At 30.2% G+C, this 12,288-nt stretch overlaps 1 protein-coding gene across 1 annotated transcript in view; it reads left to right on the top strand.

Moving 5' to 3' along the window:
* The window catches only part of LOC118199978 (G1/S-specific cyclin-D3-like), a 32,735-nt gene extending 24,030 nt beyond the window's left edge, over positions 1-8,705 (top strand). Inside the window, exons 4-5 of the mRNA XM_035371882.2 lie at positions 5,825-5,970; positions 7,252-8,705. Of these exons, the coding sequence (XP_035227773.1) occupies positions 5,825-5,970; positions 7,252-7,440 (335 nt within the window). The 3' untranslated portion in view covers positions 7,441-8,705. The remainder of the gene's footprint in view (positions 1-5,824; positions 5,971-7,251) is intronic.
* The last annotated feature ends 3,583 nt before the right edge of the window (positions 8,706-12,288 follow it).

The raw sequence follows: 12,288 nt of genomic DNA, 5'->3' as shown, positions 1-12,288 counted from the left end.
ATATTAGAAAGGATGCAAAAATACTACTACTCATTATCTAAGTATCAAGTTAATTTCAAAGAAATAAAATATACACTCCAATTTAAAAAAAATTAAGATATTTAAGGTTAATCATTTATGAAAATACGATTTCATAAAATTAATTATTGTTTTCATTTTCGCGTATATGTAAATAATTTTAGTAAAGTCATATGTAAAGCTGTAGCATCTCTTGTATAACGTAATATGAAAGGCCTGAAGAGAGTGAAGCTTCACCGGAAAAATAAGGTTACAGGGGCAAGTCCATTTAATGTTGAGGTACAGTGGAACCTCGGGACACGAGCACCTCTATATACGAGAAATTCGAGATACGAGGGAAGTATGAGCGAAAGATTTGTCTCTAAATACGAGCACTGACTCGAGTAACAAGCAATGAGCCAGGTTGTTATTATGCTTGGCGCCATTTCCATATCCGGCTCGACTCGGGGAATGCTCTCGTCAGATCACTCGATATTCTTTGATCGACGTGTTTGTTCGCTTGTGAGTCAATTGTTTGTTACATTGAACGTGAAAATAATTATTTCACGATGCCTTCCTAGAAGATTAGCCTTAGAGAGTGCCTCTACTGTATATAGTAATACTGTACTATCTCGCCAAGCAACAAGCTGGCGATGGCTTTTGCAGTACATTTGGCTAGTAATACTGTACTTTCGCCAAGCAATAAGCTGGCGATGGCTTTTGCAGCGTATTCGCGAGAAATCGCCGACGTTTTGGTTCGACTCCTGTGTAACTATAATTGGTCTTATCACTATATAACTGTAAAGTGTTCTTTTGGGGGGAAGGGGAGATAAATTTTAAGAAGCTATCAACGGTTCTATGTAGATTCATCCATTATGAACCCGTTCGCAAGTAATATTATTGATGTTTCAGACGCGTATTAGCGTATGTTGTTACGTTTGGGCAATGTATATTACACCATTTGTTTTCCTTTATATAACGGAGCAATTTTAATAAAAGTTATATTTATAATTCTTTTAAAAGAGGAAGTTTTTTAAAAAAGAGTTGTAATTGATCAGGTAAAATTTATTCTCTTTTTCTGTGCATGTGTATATTACATTATGATTTTGATTATAAGTTATAAACAGCAAGATTAATATGATTCTACAAAATATTCTATTCTATATTGAAGTATTTTTTTTATTTGCAAATAAGATTATAATATTAGAAGATTTATCACAATCGCATAGCAATTCATACCGATATTAATGCATAATTTTAAATCATAAATAAAAGGTATTACTATGAGTACTGTATTTAATAATACAAATTATAAAAAAATATTACTTTAAAAACACATAAAAAAATTATTACTTTACTAACAATAAATATTTTAAGAGAAAAATTTAAGGCTACCTTTGAAATACTGCTCTGCGCCCTGAAATGGTACTATATGTGTATAATACCTGTACATTTTTACGCTTATATGTTAATTAAAAGAATATAAATTGTTTATTTTTTGTCATATTAAAATTAATTTATAAGATCAAAGAACATATAAATAGCATTTGAAAAAAATCAGTCTTTCCTTTTATCGTGATTATTCGCATAGTTAGCATCGGTATTGATGCACAGTGTTCTGTAATTCAATGATGCTTGAAGATACGCTTTACGGTTTTGATGTATAACAAACTGTGGGAATACAGTAAAAAACTAGCGTTCTGGAGAAGGGAAAACGCATCTTTCCCATAGAATAAATATAACGGATGCTTCAGTGACGGTCAGCACTAATCATCATTAACTGTGTCGTGACAGGAAGCGTTGCGTGATCCCAACCGGAAATAACGATGGTGATGCTCCCTGTGACATAACCCAGAGAATTTTGTAAAATTTTGCGCTTCCCTGCCATAACGGGATGAAAAGAACCCGATTGAGTTTGAAGCAGCTGGGTTCTTAATGACCATTCCAATGCAGGAAGACGACAGCGATGCTCCTGTTATTACAAACAAAATAGCAGCTGAAATTAAATCAGCAAAGTTGTTTACAGATGCACGCAACAGGAAGAAGTTGTCTTCGCAAAGAGCTTGAAAATTCAAGACGAAACAAGATTTTTTTATAGACATTTTACTTAAAGAAACAGTTTATACGTTCGGGTAGATTAAGAGCAATTTTTTAATGGCTGTATATATACATTTTTTTAACTCGATAGCATCAGTGCACATTAACTCTGAGTTAATGATAATCGTGATTCGTTTGAATATCAAACTAGCACAAGAGTTACGATATAAGTTCCTATGATGATAGATGCATTATAAATTATGCGAGTTACATGGGTTTTAAATTATATCTTTTAAAGATATTAAAAATAAAGATATTTCTTAAGAAATATTATACACTTGCGGAAGTATCCCATATCAGTTAAGTTAGATTGAGAGATTATCTAACAAAAGAGAGAACGATACCGCTGTAATCCTTCTCTAATAACGATGCAAAAAATAAGAATCATAGTCATACATTTTTCAGTCTGATGCGATATGGAATCAACACAAAAAAATTAGATAGAAAAATAAACCAATTCTCTTTCATTATATCAGCAGCAATGGCACGCAGTTTTTAATGATTTTCGTCTTTCTAATCAAATGATCCTAAGTGCTCAAGCTCCACCCAATATTTCACCTGTATTCAATTTTAGTCGATTAAATATGGCAAAAAATTATCAAATAACGTGAACAAACACACAAACAGGCATTCTTCTTTATAAATATATGGTTTTTATAAATCATCCAAATTTTTGATTAACAAACTCTACAATTTTAAAGCGAGCAGTAGCAACACTTTTCAAAATAAAGCATTTTTTATCTCCAAAGCGCGAGACTCTTGTCATTGGCAATGCTATTTTTATTCCATTGTAAAACTTAGAAATTTTTTATTAACAAACATTATGATTTGAAAGAGAGCAGCCGCAACATTTCTCGAAATAAAGTAGATTTTTAACTCCAGCGTGCGAGACTGTTGCTACTCGGAAAAATGAGGGGGTTGTGAATTTTTAATTAATATCTCTGATTTTAGCTTTAAAAAAAAAGTGGACGCTGACCTTTTTCAGAACCCAGAAAAGAATTGTGGAAAGTTTGGTACCGATAGCTATAGTACTGACTGAGTTAATCGCGAACAAACACACAGACAGACATTCTTCTTTATACATAGAGAGACTGTTTTAAAATCGCTTCTTTAAACAATGTATTGTTGAACATCGAATAACATCACATCTCAAAATTGGCTGTTTGCTAGGCCTTGTAGATAATAAATAAGACTTTGTGCCTCATAGAATGACAACTTACCAGGTCGCGCAATGTAATGGTAACGATTAAAAAATACATATAGAGAGAGAGATACAAGATTAGTATTTTATTTTTGAGCAAATATACTGATAATTTTCGAATGCAGTATTAATTTCACGTCAAAACTATACAAATTCGCAGTAGGGATATCTATGATTCTCATTTGTCTTAACTTGCAAATTTCAAAGAAATACAAAAGCATTTCGATTTAAAGCGCTTTATAAAAGTGAGTTTGATTTTCAATTGAAATGCATAAGTAAATTCTAATGCGGGCGTAAACCTGGTGTTTTTATAAAAGACTAAAAATTTTCTTTCTGTAGCTGTGAAACTGATACTTCGAATATATTGTATTATTTTCACTACACAAATTTTATGTTCTCGCGAAACAGAAATTTTTACCATTTCTTTTTTTGGGAGATATTATAAACCTAGTGGACTAGAGATGAAACATCAGTGAAAAAAATGAATTAAGTTAATTTAGAATAATTACGCCTTAATGGATGATGAAATATCCTTAAAAGTGACCTAGTAATATAAAAATTTATGTTCTGATCTACGGCATGAAAAAAAAAAAAAAAAACTTAAACGTATGCATACCGACAAATGTCTGTATGTGCAATTTTATTACACAAAAACACCAACGGTTGTATGGGGGAAAAAAATAACATTTCACCTTAAAACGGGATTTCTCTATATCAACCTATAATTTTCATGCTACTATTTAGTAACAGTTCAATGTTTAACGATTTCCCAAGTTTTTAATTAACTAATCTTTCAGGAATTTGCAAAAGCATAAGGTAGTATTTAAATCTAGATAGGAAGTTAAAAAAGAAAGAAGGGAAAAAAACAAAACTACCTGTTTACAATATTTATTTAATAAAAAATATACTTTTTGCAAAGTGTTATATTAATATTCTGTAACATAAACATTAAAAGAAAGAAATGATAAACGCGCAATCAAGAACAATAAAATAAGCAATTCTCTCATAAATGAATACAGGTTTAAATTTTTCTAGTGTGTAGTTATGTCATAAAATCAGAAACACATGCCGCAACTTGCAAGGCAACCAGCTGCTTTTGAATCTGAAAATGCAGCCATTGGATTGGAGAGTGCGTCATCGTAAAACAGGAAACTTCGCGTCCCTTTAAATCGACTTCCAGTTTTGCACGTGAGCAGACGATTTAAAGGGACGTTTCTCTGTCAGAATTTAGCTCACTTTTGGCGATTACTTCATAATGCGCAACAACTGTCAATCCAGGTTCTACGAATTAAGACTATTTCTAGACCGTATTTGGTGCAAAAATCGTGTTAAATAGTTCTTGAAAAGTAAAATAACGATAAAGTTTTGCTGGTTAAAACAGAAAATATTTAAAAAAAAAAAAAAAAAAAAAAAGCATCCTCCACAGATTTGAATAGAATATTAAACGGCTGAATTCTAGAAAAATTTAGAAAGAAAATTATCCTTCTTCTCCCAAAAAATTCTATGTGCATTCTTTTATAGTTCAGCTTTCGATTTCAAAACTACAAAATTTTAACATATTTTTACACATTTATCTTAATTTTTTGTAAAACACATTTGGCGATAAAATGATGGCGAAGTGGGCAAAAGGATATTAAAAAAAAATTCATTTCAATCTAGCAACCATGCGCGGGAGCAGGTGTTGGCGGGCTCGAAGGTCTTTGTTACTTTTGGCGGGTCCACAGGAAGTTGACGGAGGCTTTTTGAAAGTGTCTCTGCTTGGGATTGGCTGAGAGGGCCCCTCCTTCACCTAGCCCTACTCTTTTAGCTACCATATGTTTTCAAAGGAAGTACAGATGACATCAGAGCTTTTGTGAGGTCTAACACTATTGTCATTTTCGATTTTGCGATATATGCTCCTAGATGGCGCTCTTGTACAAGAATTAAATAGCGAAAGTTTAAAGGGACAGGGTTTCCTGGTTTTTTGTAAACATTTTTTTTTAACCAGTATAAATCGTGATTTTATCAATATTCTAAAGCTAAATAAAATAATAATAAAATTAACTATATTTTAGTAATTCAGTTTATTATGAAGCTGCACCAAACTTTCCGTCAGCTATATTTTCTACAAGTAATGGCACGATGCAGGAGAAAAAGAAATATCAATAACAACATAATAATTGCATAGTTCAAGATGGTCAGAATAGTAAACCAGGAATTAATTAAGCTGTTTTGACACGCAGGATTTAAAATTTTCTTTTTACTAAATTGCAAAATCAATCAGATCGGCAATTTAAAAAAATCTTCTTTCTATGTATTACATCATCACATGATTTAACAAAAACAAAGTGTCTAATAAAGTTGCTTTTTTCTTTTTCTTAATTTCGATTGTACAGATTAATAAAAGAGAACATAGTTTTTAAGTTCTGGTACATGTATTATATTTATTTGAACACGAATAAAACCTTGATAATTAGGAAAAAAAAAGTTTTTCTTTGAATAACTTACTCTATCTGAATGAAATGTAATTTGATTATATTTATTTTATAGAGTACAAATTTACATCATATTCTGCATCACTACTTGCCACAGCATGTATTGCAGTTGCTATAAATGGCATCACTTGGCTACAGAAACCTTGGGGCTCACTACTTGGATTACAAGAGCACTTAACACAACTAACAGATATAAATCTTGTAAGTATTAAAAAAAAAAAAATTATCTGTTTTGGTATTTCAAAAAAAGTAGAATGTTTCAACACACACATACAAAAAAAAAAAAAAAAAAAAAAAAAAAAAAAAAAAAATAAATAAATAAAAAAAATAAAATAAATATCACTATCAGTCTGCTTTGCTGTTTTACATTACAATTAACTGTCTTTAATTAGAAATCTAAAATGTAGCCATTTTTACAGAAAATACTATTATTGGGTATTGAAATTATTACATTTTAGTACATATAAATAGAATGGTAATTACTCTAATTTTGAAAACTAATCCATTTATTTCTTAATGATGTTTTAAAATTTACTTAAAAAGCATACAACCACTTAAACGTCCAAAATTAAAAAAAAAAAAAAAAAAAAAAAAAAAAATCTAAAATAGTTTAAATAACAGCACTCTATTTGTATAACATATATATTTTTTACTATAACAGAGAATTGCATCCAGCAATATGACTATAATTTTCTGAAATGCATTTATATATATCAATTTCATCTCAATTAATGAACATCTAATGGGCAGTCTGAGAATATATGAACTTTCAAAATAGGAGACTAGACACTCCTCCACTGACCAGAGACTCCTTAAAAATAAAGCTTCGTTCCGATCAGAATTCAATAGTATTTATGTAGATAAAGTTTATCAAAATCTTTCATACAAGAATTAAGGAAAACAAAAAGGGGGGACTTAACATTAAAAGTTTTATTTAAAGCAAAATTTGAAATCTCTATTTGATAAAAAAGCAAACAGTTAATGGGTGAAAAAACTATTTATCAAGATGATACATATAATATTTAGTTAACGAAGTACGTAATAAAAGTCTTGAAATTTGAGGTTCATTTTTTCAATAAAATTTGACAAAAACTATTTGAATAAAAGTTAAAAATTTTCCAGAAAACTTTTTAAGCAGTTCAAGTAAAATTAGATTTAAAATGATGATTAAAAACGTTGGAAAAATTCAAGAGACTCATCCCTAAAATACACAGTTACATAATCCTTAATACTGTATTGACTTTTAGAAAGAAATAGGATGAATCTGCTTTTACAAATTTCCAATTTTCACAGTCTTGTCTGTAGTATTCTTAAATATTAAGTTTTACATAACAAATTTTAAAATTTATTCTAAATTTAGTATAATTCCATGCTAAAATAATGTATGGAAAAAAAGGTGAACAACAACATGAATGAAATATAACACTATTGTTAAATTTTATAATTAAGATGTACATTACTTAAATATTATTTTTATTACAGAAATACCTTCAGATATGCATGTCTGATGTCGAAGATCTGATTGCTTTAAACATTGCGCAATTGCATCAGGTAATGACTACAGCATCAACAACAACTTCACTCAGTAATAAACTGAGTTGCTCACTTACTGTAAATGGTTGCCAAATCCAACCAGAAGCTCCACCAGATATGCAAGATGTAAAATTCTAAATTTGTCGTTTTAGAACTGTTTATTGCTTTTATATTCTAGTATCAAAGAACATGAAAATCTTAAAAAGAGATTTTATGAATACATAACCGATACTGTATGCAGTCGAACTTGATTACAAGCTTTCTTAATGCTAAAATATGAATCTGAAACAAATCAGTTTTAACAGATTAATTAGAAGAATATATATATAGTATTTATCATTTGCACCTGAAGTTTACCTAACCATGTGACATTACGCTATTAACTCCATCCCCCCCTTTTTTTTGCTTGGGTCATTTTAAAAACAAAGCTTTTAATAGTAAATTATTTTTAATATCTTATTTATATTTATAGCAAGAAATATATGTATGTAGTGAGCCTACAGCCTATGTAAAATTAAAAAAATAAATAACTACATAATTTTTTTTAGAATTTAATATTAAGGGGTTAAAATATTAGTATTTAATTACCATTATTATGAACTTCCCCCCCTCAAAGATACTATAATCAAGTTCGACTGTTGGTTGAATGCAAACTTTTATGTAAGTATCTATATTTTGCTGGAGTTCTGAAAAATAAAATATTTATTATAAAGTATATCAAAGATATACTTGTTAAATTGTTAGAATGTTATGAAATATATTTGTGCATAATAAATGAATTTTATTCTGCATTTCATACAAGTTGATCTCTAATTTTTGTTGTTGGTCAGTATTATAGAAATAAGTAATGAAAATGTTTATTTATTTGAGATTTGCAAAGTATAGTCACAGTCATTTAAATATTTGTGTTGCAAGACAATTTTATCTTTATATTTTATTACAAATGTTTCTAGTCTTTTGTTCATTTTTATCATCATTTCATTTATTTATTATATTAATGAAGAGTTTCATCCTTTGTTTTGCATTTGAAAATATCTGTTTACTCTTTTAAGTTCTGATAAACTTAAACAGCCAAATATAAAATAAATAAACAAAAAATTTCTGTACTTTAAAAAAAAATATATAAAGAGATTTTGCTCAGTACCATGTACTTATTGCCTATAAAATGCACATTTTTATACTTACAATGCTTAGAGAGGAAAAGAAAAACAATCTAGTAATTTTTAAGATAAAATTTTACAGTATATTTGGTACTATTATAATTTTTAATGTTATATTATTTTTAAAGCACTTTGTAAACTGCACATTAGTTTACAAATTCAGAAACTGTCTTTTGTTGAATAAATGATGTATTACTCACATACTATGTCTTTCTGAAATATTTATATTATCACTGTAAATATTGTACATATGCAAAATATTTTAATAAAATATTTTTTTAAAGTTTCTGTTTCTAATGTATAATTTCAGAAGTCTGTGCATACACTTTTTTTTTTTTTTTTAAATGGTTGAATGGAATAAACACACAGTACTGAAAAAGTACAAAGGAGTTAAATGTAAACACATTTATTTTCAAGATCCTTGGGGTATCTTTAAGAAACCTTTTGGTTATTACTTCTTGATTAAACAAAGCTAAATGGAATAAATAACCTACTTAAATATTAGCCAAAAATATTTCATTGAAGCAATTATTCTGTTAATTTATCATAGAATACCTTCAAAATGATTAATTTATTATATTTTCACCTTGGTGTTTTCAATAAGATATCATAAATCACTAATAACGCATTAAAGCAAATACTTTAGTATTATAAGTCAAACCACCACAATAATGCTGAAACAAGTAATAGTTTTTTTAACCATAACAAAATTTTCTTATTGAATTTTAATAATAATAAAAGATGAAAGAAAACTGATTTCTTAACTATGAATTGATATAATTACTTTAAAATCCAATGCAAATAACTATACTGGTTATCATAAATTCAGCAAAAATCACAAAAATAGGGAAGAGTAGCTGACTAAAACTGTGATATGCAAATTAGTGGCGTTGCTTTCGGAATACGTCATCTGCGAGGAGCATAAAAGTCCACGTTTGAGAACAAGCCCACATATTTCACTGTGACGGTGACATCAGAAATGAAATAGTCAATTCGTATAACAATGACCTCCAGGCATCATTTGCCTGCAGAACTGCAATGGAGAGCCATTTGGAGACTAGAGGCAGGACAAAGTCAAACAGAAGTGGCCAGATGGCTAAATGTGAGTCCTTCTGTGGTTCATAGACTTTGGAGACAATTTCAAACCACAGATTCGGCATCTAGGAGATTCAGCCAAGGATGGCCAACTGCTAGGACGAGTGCCGATGACCGATATTTGACATTATGTGCAAGCAGGAATAGCACCGCTACTCCGACTCTTCTTAGATCCTCTCTTGCTGCAGCCATCGGAAGGTTCGTGTCAACGTCAACTGTGCGTAGAAGGCTTCACGAAGGTGGTCTGTATGCGAGGCAAACAGGCATTTGTGTGCCACTCACGTCACGCCATAGGAGGGACTGTTTTCAGCAGGCACGACAACATGTCCACGGGACGGCTGATCAATGGAGGCGGTTCTCTTTATGGATGAGTCCAGGTTTAGTCTAGAAAGTGATAGTATGCGTTATTTGATATGGAGAGAACCTAGAACCCGTTATCATCTGTCAAACATCCATGATAGAAATGCATATGGCAGGGGCAGTGTCTGTGTTTGGGGTGGCATCTCTTTGGGTGGACGCACAGACCTCCATGTCTTTCCAAGGGGAACCGTGAATGCTCAGGTTTATAAAGATGACATCCTTGATGTTTATGTGCGCCCATATGCCCGGGCTATAGGTGATGCTTTCTTGTTACACGATGACAACACAAGACCACACAGGGCTCAGATCGTAGATGATTATCTTCTACAGGAAACAATTATGCACATCGAGTGGCCAGCTTGATTCCCGGACTTGAATCCTATCGAGCACGTTTGGGATGCTTTAGGAAGACGTCTAGCTGCTCTCAATCTGCTCCCTCAGACCCCTTGTCACGCTTGCAACTGCTTTGCAAGAGCAATGGCTGATTCCTATGGAACTGATAAGACCACATAATTGAAAGTATCACACATTGCTGTATTCCTTCTAGAGGCAATCATATTCCATATTGAAGGTACTTTTCTCATAGCAAACTGACACCTTCGATTTGTTCATTTTATACATGTGTTAATTTCTATACTATCATATTTGTCTGGTAATATCTTTTTATGTTATATGATACTTTACTATGTGTTGTATATTGTGGGTAAGTTTCATTAAATTCTACACGTAATTTTTTCAGTAATCGTGATTTTTCCTTAATTTATGATAACCAGCGTATTAGCATTATTCACTTGGCATCTTACATGTTTTGAATAAATTATGTGATTTAAATTTAGAAAGATTTCATGAAAACAAAAGTTTTACACTTCAACAAACTATGACACCAAGCAAATCTTGTCTTCTGTACTCTTTAACTACAAGAACTGAAATGTAAAACAACAGGCAATATATTATTTCTTAGATTTCATTTTTTATTCCTCACAGGACTGATATCATTTGTTTTCTCAAGGAATAAAACTGGCATAATTAATTTACACTTTATTAACTTCTATCCAAATTAATAAGGCAATGTTGTCATTTGGGGGGGGCAGTGAGACAAAGTGGGCAACAGTAAAATATGAAGTTAATTAACAAATTAATAATTTTACACACATAATGGTTTTAGCATAGGAATGGAACTTAGTTTTGAAAAATCAAACCTTTTAAAGGTTACATCATGCAGATATTCTTTACAATCTGGTACATAAGTAATGTGAACTATCTGAATCTTAAAAGTTTCTTTACTGATACCAACTTTCAAAAAATTTATTAAAAATAATTCTCAAATGACAATATGAAAAAACTTTTAAAATTGGCATAATTCTGCAATTCTCCCTTTTAACAATCATTAATTCTTATCTGTATTTTTATAAAATAATTCATAGCTGCCAACTCATGATTTTTCATCACATCTCCTGGTAAAATAAAGAATCTCCCAATACTTTTAAATTTTAGCCTTTACTAAAATAAATGTTTCCCAGTAAAAATGAAACATTCAGTTGTTTATTGAAATAACGAAACTTAAATTGTGCAGATTCTATTCCCAACTCCTAGCAATTTTCAGCATAATTATTTTTTTATTAAATTTTATTCAATCTGAGTTGTCTAAATCTAAGTTGGCTAATCTAAAGCTTCAACCCATGTTTAAAGAGTTAATGTTTGTATTTAATTTTGTTTTACATTAATATATGGTGCATATCTATGTTTATCTCACAATAGTATGCACACTGGTTACTAATTTCATTTTCATCATATTGAAAGATACTTTGGTAAACAAAAGCTTTACTTCTCTACTCAGGATTTCCACAATATAAAAATTTAAGAAAATTATGAAATGAAACCTAGCCCAAAACACAAAATTTAGAATATCTCTTGAATCATGCATCATAAAGTGAAATTAAGTCAGTTTAGAGTTCCTTTAAAAATGCCTTCACTACATAAACCTGAAAACCAAAAAACTCACTATTTTCATGCAAGAAACTCCAGATTTTTTATATTTCAAAGTTCACAGCTATGATAATCATTATTATTTTTAGCACCATAGATTAATCTCGTTACTGGATTTGTTTATATCACTTTTCAAATGAAAGGATGTTGCCACCAAATGTTATTGTCGTGTGTTATTTTTAGAGAAATAATATAGCAATTATAAAAAATAATGCATGGCAACACAAAATCACATTGCCACCAAATTTTATCACCGTATATTATTTTTACAGAAATATTATAACGTAAACACTTAATACTTTATCTAGAATTCTAAAGATGTGCTCATTTTAAATATTTTGTGATGTTGAATTTTATGTGGCATAAATGCAGAAAAAGTGTTTAA

Source organism: Stegodyphus dumicola, chromosome 12 (genome assembly GCF_044657685.1).
Source record: "Stegodyphus dumicola isolate Sdum_Otavi_A_Nest chromosome 12, ASM4465768v1".
NCBI classification, from domain to species: Eukaryota; Metazoa; Arthropoda; class Arachnida; order Araneae; family Eresidae; genus Stegodyphus; species Stegodyphus dumicola.
Note: the sequence above shows the minus strand (reverse complement) of the source record. Positions and strands in the feature narration are given on the sequence as shown.